Source organism: Phyllostomus discolor, chromosome 7 (assembly GCF_004126475.2).
Source record: "Phyllostomus discolor isolate MPI-MPIP mPhyDis1 chromosome 7, mPhyDis1.pri.v3, whole genome shotgun sequence".
In the NCBI taxonomy this organism is placed as follows: domain Eukaryota; kingdom Metazoa; phylum Chordata; class Mammalia; order Chiroptera; family Phyllostomidae; genus Phyllostomus; species Phyllostomus discolor.
This window is the reverse complement of record NC_040909.2, coordinates 138,548,138-138,566,869: the sequence shown is the minus strand read 5'-3', so window position 1 is coordinate 138,566,869 and position 18,732 is coordinate 138,548,138. Positions and strand designations below refer to the sequence as shown.

Here is an 18,732-nt window from a genome sequence, read left to right as displayed (position 1 = left end):
CCACCGTGGCCTGCGGGGCTGCCCTCTGGGCCCCGGGAGCAGACACCAGACCCGGGCCATGTCTGGGAAGCGGAGCCGAGCTCGCAGGGCCCGAGCCAGGAGGGCGGGCAGGGCCCAGCAGGCCGCAGGGCAGCGGGGCCCTGAGGCCAAGCCCCCTCCCTCCCACGCAGAGGGCCCTCAGGATGAGACAGGGGTGGCCCCTGTGGGGCACGTGACCAGCAGCAAGCCAGCTCCCCGGGGACACCCCAGGGCAGCCAGGCCAGAGCAGCCACAGGCAGCAGAGAGGCCAGTGCCGGCCGCTGCTCCCGGGTCCCAGCTCGCGCTCGTCCCCGCTGTGGACATGGAAGGCTGCCGGGTCGGGGGCCTCATGCCCAACTCGGGCCCCGGGCTGCTGAGGCCCCATGAGGTCCCACTGTGCCTGGCCCGGGAGCAGCTGCTGCTGGAGGACCGGCGACGGCAGGTCCAGCTGCAGATGCAGCTGTGGCAGGAGGAGCAGCTGTGGCTGCAGCAGCTACAGGAGGAGCAGCTGTGGCGAGAGCAGCTGTGGCAGGAGGAGCAGCTGTGGCTGCAGCAGCTGCAGGAGGAGCAGGCCTGGGTGCGCATGGAGGGGCTGGAGCTGGCCATGGCCCTGGAGCGACTCCGGAGCGAGGGCCTTGAGGCGCTGCCGGCCCAAGGCCAGGTAAGGCCTGGGGGGCCTGGGCTGGCAGAGGCTCCGACAGGCTGGGGGTGTGGTGACCACGTGAGCAACCTAGAGGTGCCTGCAGGGGCCCGGGAGGCAGGCTGGCCCCGGGACAGCTGTGGGCCCCTCATCATCGCTGCCCAGTGAGGCTGGTGCTGCACAGGGCGCTGCGGGGACCACGTGACAGCCCACCTTCCCAGGCCGGGCCGGCCGGCCACGGGCGCCGGGACGGGGTGCCAGCTCGGGGAAACTGAGGCGGAGGTGTTCCTGCAGAGGCCCTGGGTGCCCTGACCAGGTGCGGTCCGGGGCAGCCCTGGGGCGGACAGGGTGGCGGCCTGGGGGGCAGGCCCCCAGCTCGGCGTCCCGGCGCACCTGCCCATCCTGTTTGTTACAGCGCGTGCTCCGGGCTCGACCGCGGAAGCCAGCGGCGGCACCCGAGCCGCATCCTCGTTCCCGGAGGGGGGCCCGCAGACGCGGCTGGGGCTGTTTGAGGGAAGGCGGGTCTCGCCCCGGCTTGGCAGGAGACCAGTCACCGCCATCCAGCTGGGTCCTGTGACCTCGGAGCCCTCTGGGGTCCCAGGCCTTCGGCAGGCCCGCCCCGAGCAGAGGGGCTACCCCTGGGGGACAGGGTGGGCTCCCTCGGCAAGCACAGACCCCCACGCAGGCCTGGGTGCTTGAGGAGCCCGGAGCTGCCGCCTGGAAGGGGCTGGCGGCTCAGCGAAACCTTCCACGAGGACCGTGACAGAGAAAAGTGGGGCTCGGAGAAGGGGAGCGACAGTCAGCGTCAGGGGCACGGCAGAAGGTGCCCTCCTGACCCGCAGCAGGCCTGAGCCGCGGACTGGCTGTCACCGTCCAGGCTGGAAGTGGCTGTGGAGAGGGTGACCTGGGCGCAGCAGCAGGCCTGGGGGGGGGGGGCGGGGGGAGGCCCGGTGGAGCAGAGGGTCAGGGTGGGCCGCATCCTCAGCCGGATGAAATCCCCACATGGAGCCAGGCCCCACCCCCACCATGTGCAAGGCTGTGCCCCTCTGAACACTGGCCCGGGCCCCCACCCCCCAGCCCCAGGGCCTGCAGCGCATGGCTGAGCTCTGAGTCCCCAGTGCACCGTACCCACGCCTGACTTGGAGGAGGGGGCTCTTCTCCGGGGAGGGGTGTGTCTCACAAGTTAGAGTCTGAGTGGGTACCCGGGGGCCGGAAGGCCCCCCTCACTCACCCGCAGCGGCTCTGCGCTGGGCCCCCGCGGTGGGTGGCTGCCGCTTCCCTGAGGCCACTTTAGGCCCCCCCTTCTTACTGCTCATGCTCCTGGAGGGTGGTGGGAAGGGGAGGGAGGGTGGGCTCAGGGTGGAAGGGGCCACGGGGACAGCACCAGGCACGCCCTGGTCTGGCGGACAGTCAGCAGGTGCCAGGCGGGAACTCGGGGCCACGGGCACCCGACACAGCCCCACGCCGGCTCCCCGGCCCCCGGCCCGCCCCCAGGTGTGCGTGCGGTGACAGCGTGCGTCCGAACACGGGGCAAGAGCACGCAGCCACAGCTCGCCCCCCTCGCCCTCCATCGCCTGCCCCCCCCACGCCCCTGGCTTGCCCACGCCCCGGTCCCAGGTCCTGACTGTACCCCCAGGGCCGGTGTCCTGTGTCCATCTCCCTGCCCCAAAGCACCGGGCGGCTGGCCGGCCAGCTGTGCGCTGCTGCACACGCCGGAGCCCAGCCCCATGCCACCGCCTCTGTGCGCCCCCCACCCCCGGCCTTCTTTGGTCTCTGCTTTGGGCTCAGCCACGCAGACTAGGGGGAGGGGTGTGCTCAGAACCTGGAAGCCACCCTTCCCCCCCAGTGTGCTTAGCTGTCCCCAAAGTCCCCGCCCCTGGGACATCACCCCTACCCCAGGCCGGGTCCGGGCCCCCTCACCTCCCCCACTGCCGGGCGCCCCACGGCAGCACCGTTGCCCGGCCGCGGTCTGAGCCCGGGCCGGGCCTCTACGGTGTTGGCCCCGGTGGGGGCTGCTGAGGGCTTGTGACGGAAGGACCCTGGAAACGGAGCAAGCAGGGCAGGCTGTGCGTGGGCCCCCGGCCTCGCAGTCAGGGTCCCCGGGGCCTGGGGGACTCTCAGTGTTCCCGTGGGGTCTCACGCATGCGCAGGGGCCGCTCGGAGGCCAGTGTGCAAGGGTCCCCGTGTTTGTGCGTGCACGTTGGGGTGTGCCTGGTGCCAGCGCATGCGGGGCCTGGTGTGCACGGAGGGCCCTGCACGTGTGCGTGGGCTGCTGTGTGCCGGGGGGTCCCTCGCGCGTGGCAGAAGGGCTGGAGTGTGGGGGCCGGTGGGTGTGGGGTCCCGCCCCTGTGCTGACAGGGGTGCGCAGCCTCTGCGAGTGGGTCTGGGGGTGCCTGTGGGGGGCCGGCGAGTGCGTGGGAGTTGGTGTAGATGTGGGGTCCGTCTTTGTGGAAAGGTTTCCGCTGTTGGCAAGGCTCCCCTACAGGCGTGGGCACCAGTGTGTGTGGGGGTGTGCACAGGTTCCCTGAAAACCCATAGGGTCCCGGGCACTCGCGGGCATCAGTGTGTGCGGGGAGTCCTCCGAGTCTGCACCAGAGTGGGGGGCGTCCCGAGTGGTAGGGGGCTTCCCTAGTGCTCGCAGGGTGCGCAGGCCCAGCCGCGCCCCCAGCTGGGCGCCGACCGGCAGCCTCACCTGCCTCACCTGCCTCCCTAGCTCCTGGGCTGGACCAGAAGCTCCGCCCCTCGCGTCCGGCTGGCCCGTTTCCTAGCGACTGAACCGGAACTTGCCAGTGACCTCGACTTCCGGGGCGAGGGTTAGGGGTCGGGCGCAGGGACCTCCAGTCTTCGGTGAACAGATGGGGGCTCGGGACTCCGGAGGTCTCCGAGCGCGCCCGGCGGGGTTGCCAGGGCGCGCCGCTGGGGGGCACGTTGGGGCCGGGGGCGCAGTCGCGGCCCAGGGTCTGCGGGGCGGCGGCGAAGGGCGGGCGGAGGAATGCAGGCGCGCCGCGGGTGGGGCCGCCCCGCCCCCAGGTGCTGCCCGGGCAGGCCGGCGGCGGGAGCGGGCGGGGCGGGGGCGGGCTCGTGAATCAGGCCGCGCGGCGGGCGGGCCGCGGCAGGGAGTGGCCGCCGGACCGACCGGACCGCGAGGCCGCTGGGCGGCGGTCGGCTCCTGCTGTCCTTTTCTTGAGACCCCGCGCACCTGGCCAGGTAGGCCCCCTCCCCCGGCTGGGACGGGGCGGGGCGCGCGGGACGGGGAGGCCGCGGCCGGGCGGGTGGAGTGGAGCAGGGTCGACGCGCGGTGCCCCCCAGGTCGGCCTCACCCAGGCGGCCCTCCGGCCGGCACCTGTGCCGGGGCCGCTCCTGAGCCCGGCTGTGGGAGTTCGACAGCGGCTGCGTGTGCGGGACCTGGACGGGCGCGGCTGGGGGTTAGCGCCGCGGCCGCGTGAGCCGACCTGGAGGCGAGCCGCCTCGCACGTAGCCAGCCCTGGGAGAGCCGGGTGGGCAGGAGCCCGGGGCACGTCGGCCGGAGCGGGACTGACTCCCTCCGCCCCTGCGGCCTAGCTGGCGTGTTGTGAGAGCGCCGGGCCCGGCCCGGACCCTTCCCCGGGGGCGCCCCGCCCAGGCCGCCATGAGAGCTGGGGCTCCGTCTGGTTCCCTACCTGTAGTCCAGGGAGGGCCCACGGCTCGTTCTCTCGCGCGCACGTCCCTGGGCCGGGACAGGTGAAGGGAACGCGGCGCCGGGCAGCCGCTGACTGCCTGGGTGGCACTGACTCCCTGCGGTGCGCACCCCGAAAACTGCAGCACTGCAGTCCGTTCGCCCATCCGGCGAATCCCTCCCCATCCACCTGCAGGCCCCGAATGTCCCCCGGTTCTTCCCTCAGGGACCCTCCTCCTGGCCCCTCACCCCGCCATACTTGACACCAGGTCCCTGCCCTCCCTACTGTCGCGAGGAAAAGATCAGATCCACGACCTGGAAGTCCCCGAGGGCCTGGGGCACTTTGTCAGGCTGGGGTCAGAGGTCGGAGGTCAGCACCAGGCAACGGACTCCTGCTGAGTCACCGCCCCGGGTGGGAGAAGAGCCTGCCCTGCCTGAGGGCAGGTTCGGGGCGGCCGGCCGCTCTGGGCTGGGGCGTGGCCACTTTCCAGACCACCGTTCGGGGGTGCCGACCCCCAAAAGGAGACAGGCGAGGGAGAGGGCACTGAGGCCGTGGTGCTGCGGGGTGAGGCCGCAGGGCCCCCTTCCGACCCGTTCCTGTCTGATGCGCAGGCTCTTCACCCGCCACGGGCCCCCGGACCCCCAGAGTGTGCGACCTGGGCACTCCGGGCTGGGCCCCTCCCCAGCGAGGTCAGAGGGGACAGTGCGCCTTCGAGAGACGGCAGTGTCCCAGCAGGTTCCCCTGGGGCCAGGTGGCAGCTCTGCCCAGTGGCACCCAGGTGCCCCCCACTTCCCACCCCCAGGTCACTCACTGCACACGGCCCCGCCCCAACCCCTCCGGTCAGCCTGGCCCAGCTGCGTGCGGAGAGGCGCACGCCCCCCAGCTCGGCCAGCGTGCAGGAGCAGGAGGGGTGGGGCTCCTGGGGCAGGAGGACAGGCGTCCACGTGCTCACGGGACACGTGTGGCCAGGCCCCGGGAGCTGAGGCGAGGCCCCCGCCGGGCCGGCAGGGCTGTGAAGGCCGAGGGGCTGGTGGAGAGGCTCTCTGGGGGCCCTGGACGCCCGGCGGCTGCGGCGGAGGGCTCCGACTCCACGCTGATGCAGCGGGAGCGCAGGGCGGTGACCAGAGGCTGGAGGAGATGTTGCCACACAGGCCTGGGCTCGGCTGAGACCTGGAACGGGACTCTGAGCTCACGGGGGAGGAAGCCGCAGCTCGGGCCTGCAGGGGTGTGGAGGGGCCCGTGGGGAGGGGCCTGCCTCCTGGGGCTCGGAGACCGTGTAGGGTGGGTGCAGGGGTGGCCAGGGCCCGTGGACGAGGCTCAACCTGCCCCCCGGCCAGAGGAATGTAGTGACGAGCTCTGTACTGAGCGCACCTTGGGCCAGGTGTGCCGTCGGGGCAGCCCTGCCAGCCGCAGGTTGCGGTGAAGGCGAGGAGCCGGGGAGGCAGGGTGCATGGCCCTGGGCGCCTCGTCAGGGCTGGACAGGCAGCGGGCCACTCTGCCTGTCTGGCTCACACAGTGCCAGGGGCCCACAGAAAGTCATCGTCATAAAATCAGAAGAGAAATGTGACTGTCATAATAAAGAAGCCAGCCTGGATTATGTTTTCATTATGCCAACAGTCATCCTGGGGGGGGGAGGGGCCCCTAAAGCAGAAGTGCATGCCCTGAGTAGGGCTTGGGTGGAGCCAGAGCTCTGCCTGGGGCCTGGGGCCCAGGTTCGGTGGCCAGAGCCCTGGGAGACAGGACTCGGCTGAGGTCGCCCAGCTGGGGGGCACCCTGGGGTGCGGTGTACCCTAAAGGCCCCCGGGCCTGGGCGGAGCTCCAAGGCCACCGACAGCCTCTCCACAGTGTGTCCTCGAGTGAACGGGGGGTGGGGGGAGTGGGTAGTGGGCGCAGGGCCGCCGCCCTGGTAATGTGTCTCCCCTTCCCCCCAGGCCCCGGGCCCCAACATGGCCCGCCGCTCCCAGAGCTCCTCGCAGGGGGACAACCCGTTGGCGCCCGGGTACCTGCCGCCGCACTACAAAGAGTACTACCGGCTGGCGGTGGACGCACTGGCCGAGGGCGGGCCGGAGGCCTACAGCCGCTTCCTGGCCTCGGAGGGCGCGCCTGCCTTCCTGTGTCCCGAGGAACTGGACCACGTGACCCGCCACCTGCAGCCCCCACAGCACGTCACCCACGACCCCCCTGAAGGCAGCCCTCCCAACGTGGACATGGATGGCTCCTCGGGCACCTACTGGCCCATGAACTCTGACCAGGCAGTGCCTGAGCTTGACCTGGGCTGGCCCCTGACCTTCGGCTTCCAGGGCACTGAGGTCACGACGCTGGTGCAGCCACCGCCGCCCGACAGCCCCAGCATCAAGGACGAGGCCCGAAGGATGATCCGCTCTGCCCAGCAGGTGCGCTGCCCTGGGGCCGGTGGCAGCGGGAGATGGCCTGAGCGGGACCTGGGCGCACGCAGGGTGGGGGTGGTGAGAGGCAAGATGAGAGTGTGCGGGCTTAGGGGCCGGGGCGGGGCTGCGGCAGCAAGGGCTCCCTGGACGGCTTCCGGGGTCACCGAGGGTCTGGCAAGACAGGCTCCGGGCTGCCCTCTCCGCACAGGTGTGCTTGCTGGTGGCGGCGGTGGGGGTCAGCGCTCAGTCGCCCAGGCTCCTGGGCGGGCAGGCTCCCAGCTCGGATCCGTTGTTCCCGTGGTTGTCTCTTCTACCCCCGGCTGAGGGCTGCTTATACCCACCGAGCGGCTGGCCAAGACAAACGGGCCGTCTCGCCACGTAGACCGGCCGCAGGTCCAGACGCTCAAGACCGCTGTCTCTGTCCTCAGGGTTGGGGGGTTGCAGGCCTTTCACTCGTCTTGCCTTGGCCCCAGCTGAAGGGCAGCCCTCCACCGACAGGGGCCGGCCTTGTCCCTGCCTAGGGCTCCGCGTGGGCCACCCGCCCCGCCCCCGCCCGGTTCCCGACGGCCCCGCCCTCCCTAGGGGGGGGGCGGTGCTGGTGGCCGTCTTGTAGTTGGCGGATGATCCAGAGTTACGGCCGGAGCACGGTGGGGCAGCAGAGGTTTCTGCCCTGGGCGCTGGCCCGACCCCGCAGGTGGTGGCCGTGGTGATGGACATGTTCACCGACGTGGACCTGCTCAGCGAAGTGCTGGAGGCCGCTGCGCGCCGCGTCCCCGTCTACATCCTCCTGGACGAGATGAACGCACAGCACTTCCTGGACATGGCCGACAAGTGCCGCGTCAACCTGCACCACGTGGATGTGAGTGGCGGGCGGGGGTGGGTGTGCAGGGAAGGGAGGAAGAGCCCTCGACACACCTAACGCCTCTCTCCCCAGTTTCTGCGCGTGCGCACTGTGGCAGGCCCCACCTACTACTGCCGCACTGGGAAGTCCTTCAAGGGCAACGTCAAGGAGAAGTTCCTCCTGGTGGACTGTGCCGTGGTGATGAGTGGCAGCTACAGGTGCGCGCAGCCCCCACAGCCCCAGCACTTCCCAGCCCAAAGGCCTCCTCTCCAGAGCCCCTTCTGTCCTCCGGCCCCGCCCCGCCCCGCCCCGCCCCGCCCGGTCTGCTTCCTTGCAGCCAGCTGGGTCCCGCCCCCTGGCTCTGGCCCCGCCCCCACCTCTGACTCTTGCCCCGCCCCACCCCCAGCTTCATGTGGTCCTTCGAGAAGATCCACCGCAGCCTGGCGCACGTGTTCCAGGGTGAGCTGGTGTCCAGCTTCGATGAGGAGTTCCGCATCCTCTTCGCGCAGTCTGAGCCGCTGGTGCCCACGGCCGGGGCGCTGGCCCGCATGGACGCTTACGCCCTGGCTCCGTACTCGGGGGCCGGGCCCCTCGTGGGCGGCCCGGGGACCGGAGCGCCAACCCCTTTCTCCTTCCCCAAACGAGCGCACCTTCTGTTCCCACCGCCTAGGGAAGAGGGCCTGGGCTTCCCCTCCTTCCTAGACCCTGACCGCCACTTCCTGTCTGCCTTCCGCCGGGAGGACCCGCTGCGGATGCCCGGGGGGATGCCGGGCGGCGCCCTGGAGCCGCACGCGGGGCTGCGGCCACAGCCACGACGGTGGGACGCAGAGGCCGGGCCAGGTGCAGAGCTCGCCGGCCCGCGGGGCTTCTTCCAGGCGCGGCACCTGGAGATGGACTCCTTCAAGCGGCACAGCTACGCGGCCGCTGACGGCACCGCCGGCGCCGTGGAGAACTTCGCGGCTGCGCGGCAGGTGTCACGACAGACGTTCCTCAGCCACGGCGACGACTTCCGCTTCCAGACCAGCCACTTCCACCGCGACCAGCTCTACCAGCAGCATTACCAGTGGGACCCGCAGTCGGCGCCCATGCGCCCGCAGGGCCTATTCGAGAAGCTTCGCGTTGGCCGCCCGGGCTTTGCAGACCCCGAGGACATGGCTTTGGGCGCCGGGCCGCGCTTCCCCGAGCTTGGTGGCCTGGAGGGACACCAGCGGCTGGACTACGTGCCATCAAGCGAGTCGCGTGAGGTGCGCCACGGTTCGGACCCGGCCTTCGGGGTCGGACCCCGGGGCCTGGAACTCGGTGGGGCCCCACGCCCCAACCTGGGCCAGCGCTTCCCCTGCCAGGCAACAGCAAGGCTGGGCCCTGAGACTGGGCCGGAGGCGGAGCCCGAGCGCAGGGTCGGGCCGGAGGGGCGGGCAGGGCTAAGGCACTGGCGCCTCGCCTCCTACCTGAGCGGCTGCCATGGCGACGACGCCGGCACGGAGGGCCTGCCGGCGCCCATGGACACCGAGGCCTACGAAGACGACGTGCTGGCGTCTCCAGGGGGTAGGGCGGCCGCCGGCGACCTGCTTCCCTCGGCCTTCCGAGTGCCCGTGCCCTTCACGGCCAAGGGCCCGGTGTACGGCCCTGGCGGCGGCGGCGGCGAGGGCCCCGAGCGCGAGGGCCTGGAGGAGGCGGGCCTGGCCAAGCAGGACTCGTTCCGCTCGCGCCTGAACCCGCTGATCCAGCGCAGCTCCCGACTCCGCTCCTCGCTCATCTTCGCGGCGCAGGCTGAGGGCGCCAGCGGGGCCGCGGGGGCCACCACCGAGAAGGTGCAGGTGCTGCACAAGGAGCAGGCGGTCAGCGAGACTCTGGGCCCTGGGGGCGAGGCCGTGCGCTCTGCCGCCTCCACCAAGGTGGCCGAGCTCCTGGAGAAATACAAGGGCCCCGCTCGCGACCCTGGCGCCGCAGGGGCTGCGGTCACTGCTGCCAGCCACAGCAAGGCCGTCGTGTCCCAGGCGTGGCGGGAGGAGGTGGCGGCGGGAGGAGGCGGGCCCGGGGGTGCGGGGAGCGAGCGGCGCAGCCTGGAGAGCTGCCTGCTGGACCTCCGCGACTCCTTCGCGCAGCAGCTGCACCAGGAGGCCGAGCGGCAGCCAGGAGCTGCCGCCCTCACGGCCACCCAGCTGCTCGACACGCTGGGCCGGAGCGGCACCAACAGGCTGCCCTCCCGGGCCCTCCTGGGCCAGTCTCAAGGCCTGTCCACCTCCCCACAAGGGCGGGACAGCCCCCCTGTGGAAGCGCCGCACCCCGAGGCGAAAGGGAGCCCCGCCTCGGCCTACCCAGAGCAGAGGGGCAGCCCCACGCCCGGGTTCTCTGCTCACAGAGGCAGCCCGACCGCAGGGTTCACCGCTGAGCCGAAGGGGAGCCCCACCTCAGCCTACCCCGAGCGCAGGGGCAGCCCTGTCCCTGCCTTGCCGGAGCGCAGGGGCAGTCCGGTGCCCCCCGTGCCCGAGCGCAGGGGAAGCCCCGTGCCCGCGGTGCCGGAGCGCAGGAGCAGCCTCACTGCTGCCCTCTCCGGAGAGTCCCCGAAGACCGGCTCCGCGGAGGAAGCGCCCACTGGCCCCATGGAGGTCCTGCGCAAGGGCTCCCTGCGCCTCCGGCAGCTGCTGAACCCCAAGAGTGAGCGGCGCTCGGAGGACGAGGGCGGCTCCCCGGTGCCGCAGGAGAACGGGCGGCCCGAGAGCCCCCGGCGGCCGTCGCTGAGCCGGGGCGACAGCACGGAGGCCGGCCCTGGGGAGGAGCGGGGCCCCCGGGCGCGCACGGCCTCCGCCACGGCCAACGCCTTGTACAGCAGCAACCTGCGGGACGACACGAAGGCCATCCTGGAGCAGATCAGCGCGCACAGCCAGAAGCACCGCGGCGCGCCTGCGCCCACCCCCTCCCCCGCCCACAGCAGCCCGGAGCTGGACCGCCCACCGGCCGCGGGCGGCCTGGCCCCCGACATGTCCGACAAGGACAAGTGCTCGGCCATCTTCCGCTCCGACAGCCTGGGGGCCCAGGGCCGGCTCAGCCGCACGCTGCCAGCCAGCATGGAGGAGCGCGACCGGCTGCTGCGCCGCATGGAGAGCATGCGCAAGGAGAAGCGCGTCTACAGCCGCTTCGAGGTCTTCTGCAAGAAGGAGGAGGCCGGCGGCGGGGGCGGGGACGGCCCGGCGGAGGAGGATGCCAGGGACAGCAAGGTGGGCAAGTTCATGCCCAAGATCCTGGGGACGTTCAAAAGCAAGAAGTGAGTCTCCGGGCCCACCGCCCCGGCCAGGGAGCCACGTCACTGCCTCTGGCCAGGCAGAGCACCCGGCCCTCAGCCCAGGCGTTGGGCGCCTGGCTGAGCACAGCTCCGCTGGGCCCCCGGCGCATGCCCTGCCTCTTACCTCTGCCCTCCCGTTTGGGGGCCGCAGTCGCTCACTGCCCCGGTGCCTTACTCCCCCCAGTTCTCCTGCTCAGCACCCTGCTCTCCAGGCCCCCGCCTCCCTCTGCGGCATCTGCCTCCAGCCTCTCTCTGGGTTTCAGGTCCCCTTTGGGCCTTCACTCACCTCAGGGACCCATCTCTCTGTGCCTTAGTCCCCGGCTCTCGGGGGCCTGTGTCTCAGGGCCACCCCCTGCCCAGGGCCTCCTGGCTGCACTGTGGCTGCACTCTGCTGGCCCACCTCAGGGCCCACGGTCTCCATCTCAGGCAGCTCGGGGCTTCCTGCCCTGTCCATCTGCCTCCTGACCCCTTTCTCGGTGGCCCATCCTTTTGCTGTAGGGAGGCAGAGTGCCCTGGAAGGGCTGCCCTGCCCCTAGGGAAGACCTGAAGCAGAACTGACTGCCCCCCACACTGGCCCCACAAGGCTCCCGGCCAGGAGTGACAGCACCAGGCCTCAGGGGCGGGTGACGTGGGGCCCCAGCCTGGTGAAGGGCCCCGCACACCCTGGCAGGCGGGTGGGCTGGGTGTGGCGTGCTCATACCTGAGCAGGTGAGGTAGAGGCAGAGGACTCGGCCTGGTGGCAGCTGAGTGCCAGCCCGCTGGTCCCAGGGGTCCTGCCCCGTGCCCTGCGGGCCCCCTGTCCTGCAGGCTCTCTGTCCCACAGTCTTTCCTCGTTGTCACCAGCCCGCAAACTCCGACCGATGCCCCCCACTTACCTTTCTCGGATCTTTCTCAACATCAGAGAGTAATTGTAATTTGAAATGACACATTTTGGCACCCAATGCTTAGAAAGTCTCCCCACTGTAGGTGCTACAATTGTGAAACGAGTGTTTCTATTTTTTTAAATAGCTTTTTAAATTGTAATTGCAAGAACCCTGATCACTCCAGGGAGAAGGGCGTGAGGAGCAAGGGGGCTGGGAAAAGGCGGCAGGTCCGACTTGGGGGGCACACGTCCACCCCAGCAGCTCACAGTCTGGTCGCTGAAGCCACCTTCCTGGTGGGGGTGACAGCGGGGACCTTTGTCCGGGTGGCAAAGGTCATGCAGAGCCCAATGAGCTGGAATTGGATGGCAAACATTCCCGTGCGGCCTGATGGGGGCGGCGCCTGTGGGGAAAGTGGAGCCTTGTGGTCGCCAGAGACCATGGGCTGGGGGCCCTCAGGGCCCCTGGGTGTCCCCGCCCCCGCCCCGCCCTGCCCTCACGTCCTCGAGTCCCACTGAGTAACACGCAGCTCCTCAAATGTGATTCTGAACATTGTGGTGTTAATAAAACACAAAACAAAATATTCCAACACATTCCCAAATATGCGTCATCTATAACCACCCCATGATATACCGCAACCTCCAGCCTCATGCATCAGCACCGGGTGTCCCCCAGGCCGCCCTGGGTGCTGTGGGCCTAGAGGGAACGGCAGGGGGCTCCTGGGGAGAGGGGTGGTGGGACCTCAGGGAGTGGCTTCTGAGGACAAAAGACAGGCATGCAGGCTGGGGACAGACATGACTCCATCGGAGGAGGTAACTGGGGCCGCAGTGGGGACCTCATTTTCCCTAAAAAGGAACCGACTAACTTCCAGGGACCCAAGGCGGCGAAGCAGAGCTGGGCCGGGACTTGGGGGATACATCCGCGGACTGAGTGGGCGGGGCCAGATCCTGGGACTCCGGACTGGGCGGCGGCCTAGGAGCCCCGCGGGGCTGGGTAGCAGGCAGGGATCACGGCTCACGCGTGGGGTCCCGGGAGCAGGGGCAGGCGGCCCAGCGCCGAGTAGCAGACGGTGCCATAGGCTTGCGAGTAGCCCCCGAGCGCGGCCCTCGCGGCCCCCTGGACCCCCTGCGAGGCCGAGGCTCTGAACATCCTCCGGCCGGGACGGGGCTCCAGCCGGGCTTCCCCGGGACGCGGGAGCGAGACCTGCACGCAGTCGGGGGTCCTCGTGAGCACGCGCCGCGGGGCGGAGCGGAGGCGGGGAGGGGAGGGGCCCCGCGGGAGGGGCCCCGAGTCTGAGAGGGGCGCAAAGTCGCGGTAGGACGCGCGGACTGGAGGGGGCGCACTCACCTGTCCCACGCCGGCCGGCCTCGCCCCAGGGCCTCGGTCCGGGTCGCTCCGGATCAGGGCCTGGATGGCCACCTGGACGTTGGCCTGCGAGGTCAGGGAGGGCGCCGCCTCCTGCATGCGGGGCTTCACCTGGGAAGCACGCGGCCGAAGGTCACTGCCGGCCCGCGGTGCCGGGGGCCCCGGGAAAAGCACTATGTGTCGCGCGGTGTGGGGGGGGGGTCCTCCGGGGCCCACCATTGCACGACCTACCCACGGGGGTGCTGAGGGGGATTCCGCCGTCGCCCCCAGGGGCCTCGCCCCTCTCCCCGGGCCTCCTGGGGACGGAGGCTGAAGCAGGAGAGCCGAGCTCTGCCTGGGAACACTCTTGGCTCCGCGGGGCTCGTCTGTGGGGTCGGCAGATCAGTCCCCGGGCCCGGAGCCTGGGCCGTGGGCGGCACGCGGCCCCACAACGAGGGACGGGCTGCTCGGGTCACACACCGGGCGCGGGGCCGGGGCCGTGCTGAGCGCTGTGTCCGAGGTCGCGCGCGGGCCCGCAGGAGGGCGGCTGGGGGGCGGCTGCGGATCTGAGGGCGCACGCCTGGGACAGCGGGACGCTGGGCTCGGTCCGCGGGGGCGTGCCCCCCAGGCCCTGCTCGGCGGGGTCGCGGCTGTCGCCCCTGCGCTCCAGGACCATCTGTGGGAGGGGAAAGCGCTCAGAGCGGCGCGGCTCAGCGTCACTGAGGCTGGGGGAGGCCTGGGGGGGGTGTGGGGACGGGGGACCGGGGGTCACAGAGCGGGGCACCTGGTAGAGGCGGCTGCGGTACTCGGCAGCCGTGAGCTGGGCTCCCTCGGGCACCGGGAGCCGAACGTGCGCCTCCAGCGACCACTCCCGGGTGGGGCAGTGGAACCTGCGGGGAAACCCCCCGGGCACGCGGACGCCAGGCCCAGGTCAAGCGAGCCTCTCCCAGGGGCCCGGGCCGCGGGGGCTCTGCCGCCCCTACCTCCGCACGTAGGGGTGCTGCAGCGCCTGGGCCGCGGTGAGCCGCTTGTCCGGGGCGAACGCCAGCAGTCGCCGCAGGAGATCCAGGGCCTCGGGGGGCGTGTCGGCCGGCAGGAGGGCCTCCAGCGCCTGGCGAGGCCTGCGGTGCCCAGCGGGGGGTCTCTCCCCACAGCCACCGCTCCGGCCCCAGCCGCACCTTGTCCCCGTCCACCTAACTGGCTGTCCCCCGACCCTTGGCAGCCCCCAGGCAGCCTGGAGGGGCCACCAGACCCCCACCTGGCCTTTTGCCCGCCCCCCCTCCCGCACCCACTCAGAGCAGCTCCTGCAGGTTCCTGCCCTGAACTGCGCCCACATGCGGGGGAGGGGGGGAGAGAGGAGCAGCTGGGGACCCAGCCCGAAACCCAGGCAGGTGCCCTGACCAGGCATCCGACCAGCGGCCTTTCTGAGCCAGGGCACTGACCGGGGCCTGTGCAGCACGACCGGCAGGGTGTGTGTGTGTGTGTGTGTGTGTGTGTGTATGGGGGTCCTGGCAGGCTGGGGGCAAGGGTGCGGTCAGAGGGTCAGAGTGCTGGGGCCCGGCCCCCACGCGCCAGCACTCACCGAGCCCCCACGAGGTGCAGGATCGAGGAGCAGTGGTCGGAGCCCAGAGCCAGGAGGTCTGTGGGGCGGGGGGCAGGAGGGGGCGTGGTCTGGTGGGGCAGCTGGGGAGGTGTGGGTCCAGCCGTCCCTTCTGCCCCCGGAGGGACCTCGCTCCAGGCCTGGGGCTGTGTGGACCCGCCCACACCCACCCGCGCCTGCCCTCGCACGCCTCACACCTCCAACATGAGGCCGTGCTCACGTGCCTCCGCCCTTGGGGGAGCCCCTTGCCCTGTCCACTTAGCAAAGTGGAGACTTGGGGAGAGAACGGGGTCCTCCACCTGATCCTTTCCTCTCCCTTGCCTCACCCCTTCCCTCGGGGAACAGGATGGATACCCCACCTCCCCCCCACCGTGTCCCCGCTGCTGCCTTCCTCCACCTCTTCCCCCACCTCCCCTCCCAGCTCCCAGAGCGGTGGGGACCCCACCCGAGTCCTCACTCGGAGGCCTGGGGCTCTGGTCCCGACCTGGCTGGGCCCGCCTTGCCGATGGTCTGGCTGCTGCCTGACACCCACAGCCTCTCCCACCCTGGGCCAGCCTCCTCCTGCAGCCCCCGAGACTCCTGGGCCCCCCTCCCCATCAGCCTCCCCACCAGTCCTGGGCCATCACGCCCTGTGTCCCCACGGCCTGTGCCCCTGCCCAGCGGGCCCCAAGCACACGCACCCTCCTCGGACGGCGGCGGGACGGCCCGGAGGACCAGCTCCAGCTGGTGGAGTGTGGACGTGCCGGGGAACAGGGGCCGGCCCCGCAGCATCTCCCCCAGGATGCAGCCCAGGCTCCACAGGTCCACGCCAGGGGTGCACCTGGGGCAGAGGTGGGGCTGGGGGAGGGGCGTGCCAGGGGGCGGGGCCCGGGGGGCTGGGGAGGGACTGTGTGGAGGCGCTGGAAGGCCCTGGGGCCTGGCTGGGCAGGAGGAGGGCACAGGGGCTCCTGCGGCGGGGGGTGGCGGCAGAGTAGGCTGGCGTCACCGTTACCGTCTCGAGGACAGCAGCACCTCTGGAGCCCGGTACCAGCGTGTGGCCACGTACTCGGTCAGGGCCTGGCCCCCCGGCCCCTCGGGGGGGCCGCCGAGGGTGCGGGCGAGGCCGAAGTCGCAGAGCTTCACCTGGCAGTTGGCGTCGAGGAGGACGTTGGACGGCTGGGGGAGGGGAGGCGGCTGTGGTGAGGAGCCAGGGCAGCGGGCGGGCGCGCCCGGGGCGGGGGCAGCGGGCAGGGCACGGGCGGCACCTTCTGGTCCCGGTGGACGACGCCTCCCGAGTGGATGAACTTGGTGGCCCGCAGCAGCTGGTGGAAGATGTAGCGTCTGTGGATGTCCTGCAGCAGCCCGCCCTTGCGGATGACGGCGTTCAGGTCCGTGTCTGGGGGGGGGGGCATGCAAGTCCGTGAGTGGGGGGCGGGCTGTCCCGGGGGCACCAGGCAGGTCTGCCCCACGTCCAGCCCTGGCAGGCAGGGGCACCTCTGCCCGCCTGCTGCCTGCAGTCCCAGGTCCCACGGGCCACCCTTGGGGCCTCGTCCTGGGGGAGCACACAGGCGTCTGGGATCAGCCAGGAGGAAGTGTCGGGGCTTTCTCTACAATCCCCACGGGAGGACGCTTTCCATTGCTTTTGAGAGAGAGGGGACCTGAGAGAACAGGGGTGTGAGCGACCTCCGTCTGTCGCTCCCGGACCGTGCCCTGACCGGGTGTGGAGTCTGCAGCCTTCTGGCTACGGGCGACTGTCCAACCCAACCACACCGGCCAGGGCTGGGAGGTTCTTTCTGATGCTCTACTTCATGCCTTTTTCTCATAAGACGAGTAGGAAAAGGAGATGCAGCTGGGAACAGGGACGAGGCAGGGGCCCCGAGCGGATGGGTGGAGCCGCCCAAGGGCTGGCGCAGGCCAGCCGTTTGTCCTTGGGCGCAGGGGCGCTGTCCGAGGCGAGGGTGCTGGCCACGGCAGGGGCCTGAGCCACAGAGGGACACGCAGAGGGAGCTGGGCCAGGGCAGTGGGGAGGCTGGGGGAGGGTGCAGCCTCGCTCACCCATAGACTCAAACACCAGGTATATGTCCTTGTCGTTCTCGGCCCGGACCACATCCAGGAGCCGGACGATGTTCGGATGGCCCCCAAATTCCTGGGGAGAAGGCCGGAGGCTGTGCTGTGGGGTGAAGGGGCCGGGCCTCCCGTGGGCCCGGGGCCGGGGCTCACCTGGGGAAACCGGCAGATGCCCTGGCCACTCACCTGCAGCAGCATGACCTCCCGGAACGTTCTCTGGGACGAGACAGAAACACGAGTGTGTGCGGACCCAGAAGGACCCAGAGGGGCTGGCGCTCCTCACCCGCACACCCACTGGCCCGTGGGGACCGCTGCTCAGGGCCATGCCAGAACCCGGCTGTGGCTGGGCTCCCAGGCGCCGAGGCAGCGTGGGTCAGCTCGCAACCCCGCCCCCGCCCCGCCCCAGGACACCTCCCTCGACTACCTGGGCATCCGTCTTATCCCTGAAGGCCTCCAAGATCTTCTTGATGGCCACAACCTCGCCAGTCCTCCGATCCACTGCCTTCCACACTATTCCGTAGGCCTGGGGAGGAAGCGGTCAGCCTCCCAGCCCACCGGCGCCCCCACCTGGCTGCTCTGCAGACAGGCTCCTCCGTCCCCCCCTGGCTGCTGGGAGCGGTGGGAGTGCGGCGAGGCCCCCGCCGCACCCCTGCAGGCTGCCCGGGGGGCCCAGCCTCTTCTGGAGGAGGTGACCGAGGGCAAAGGCGCGGGAGACCCGTGTGGGCTGGGTTCCGGGGCAGGACCCTTCTGCAGGGCCCCTGACCCCTCTCTCTCACACCCCGTCCCGTCTCTCAGCAAATCCCATTGGCTCCGTCTTCAGAATTCATCAGAGCGTGACCACTCCCACCACCTCTGCTGCCCCCGGCCAGGCTGAGCCGCCTGCCTGTCTTGCCTGGTTCGTGGAGACTAACATTTTGACCGCCCTACCTGGCCCCCACCCCCGTCCTCAACAGTGGGCGGGCTGCCACCTGCCACGGCTGCCTGTGTCCCTAACAGTAGAAGCCAAAGTCCCCAAAGTCCCGCATGGTCGACCCCTCCCCCCGTCTTGGCGACGCTGCTCGTCCTCCCAAAGCCACGCAGGGTCTGACCTCAGGGCCTCCGCGCTTGCCACGCGTGCCCTGTCTGATCCGCTCTTTCCCCCCTCCCCCACAGCACACCCACAGTCACACACCTTCACACACACACTCACGCACACAATTCCACCCACTCACAATCACAAACACACACGGACTCACACACGCCCCCCGCGTGTACCAGCTCAGGCCTTCCTGCCCTCCCCCTCAGCGATGGGAGCAGGTGGACCCAGCCTCCGGGGGCGTCCCCGTGGGCATCCAGAGACGCAGCCCGGGAGGAGGGGCAGGAGGGTGGGGACGGCGGTGGAGCGCGGCTCCAGGATCACGCCTGAGGCCACTGGGGCCCTGGCTGTCCCCTGCCTCCTGGAGCCACGTCCCCGGACAAGTTTCCGGGGGGTAGGCACTGTTTGGGCGCTATGACAGAAAACTGAGGCTCCGGGGACCTTGCCCAAGGCCACGCCCCCAGTCGGTGGGGGAGGCGAGACGCGAGCCTGAGAGTCCCCGTGGAGTCGGAGGAAACAGACCCTGGACTGGCCTTGCAGGTGGCCCAGTCCCTCGGACGCCCGGTTGCTTTCCCGGGCTCACCCCCTTTCCGAGCCGCCGCTTCAGCAGGTATCTCTGGGCTACATGAGGATCCACCTCGGCGGCGTGCATGCTGGCGGGTGGGCGCAAGGGACCTGCACACTCCAGCCGGCCTGGAAGTGTTGAACCCGGTTGCCTTGGGAACCCGCAGCGGCGCCTCCCGGGAGCTTGCGCAGGGAGGGGGCGGGGCCTGCAGCTCAAGCCCCGCCCGGTCCAGGGCCACCCGGGAGCCCCTTCCCGCACCACGCCCCTCGGCACCGCCCCAAACCCCGGTCCCGGAGAAGGGCCCCTTTTCTGCCCTCTGCCCCCAGGAACCTCCGCATCCCACAGAACCCTCTCTGCCAGCTCTGGGCCGTGGCACGGACGGTGCGCAGGCCTGGGACGCTCTTCCCCGCTCCGCCT

The 18,732-nt window shown here is 70.9% G+C and overlaps 2 protein-coding genes across 6 annotated transcripts; one reads left to right on the top strand and one right to left on the bottom strand.

Annotated features, from left to right (window-relative positions):
- The first annotated feature begins 7 nt into the window (after positions 1–7).
- Positions 8–11,850, top strand: FAM83H (family with sequence similarity 83 member H). 3 transcript variants are annotated; one of them, XM_036031583.1, is made up of 5 exons: positions 8–679; positions 6,246–6,707; positions 7,396–7,560; positions 7,636–7,760; positions 7,949–11,850. In XM_036031583.1, the coding sequence occupies exons 1-5, from the start codon at positions 59–61 to the stop codon at positions 10,809–10,811; spliced, it is 4,236 nt and encodes a 1,411-aa protein (XP_035887476.1). In that variant the 5' UTR covers positions 8–58; the 3' UTR covers positions 10,812–11,850. The 3 variants fall into 3 exon arrangements, with proteins under 3 accessions (XP_035887476.1, XP_028389508.1, XP_035887477.1); XM_028533707.2 differs by lacking the exon at positions 8–679 and adding an exon at positions 3,714–3,865; XM_036031584.1 differs by lacking the exon at positions 8–679 and adding an exon at positions 3,933–4,378.
- A 773-nt stretch (positions 11,851–12,623) lies between these two features.
- MAPK15 (mitogen-activated protein kinase 15) lies at positions 12,624–18,458 on the bottom strand. Of its 3 annotated transcripts, none has more exons than XM_028533752.2 (14): positions 18,334–18,458; positions 17,100–17,198; positions 16,862–16,891; positions 16,664–16,754; positions 15,874–16,004; positions 15,621–15,784; positions 15,310–15,449; positions 14,612–14,669; positions 14,013–14,150; positions 13,814–13,919; positions 13,510–13,705; positions 13,282–13,415; positions 13,033–13,161; positions 12,624–12,888 (listed from the first exon to the last, which is right to left on the bottom strand). In XM_028533752.2, exons 1-14 carry the CDS (start codon positions 18,400–18,402, stop codon positions 12,700–12,702), a joined length of 1,674 nt encoding a protein of 557 aa, XP_028389553.1. In that variant the 5' UTR covers positions 18,403–18,458; the 3' UTR covers positions 12,624–12,699. The 3 variants fall into 3 exon arrangements, with proteins under 3 accessions (XP_028389553.1, XP_035887507.1, XP_035887506.1); XM_036031614.1 differs by having other exon boundaries at positions 15,874–15,930; positions 18,334–18,352; XM_036031613.1 differs by lacking the exon at positions 18,334–18,458 and adding an exon at positions 18,170–18,309 and having other exon boundaries at positions 15,874–15,930.
- Positions 18,459–18,732: the final 274 nt, after the last annotated feature.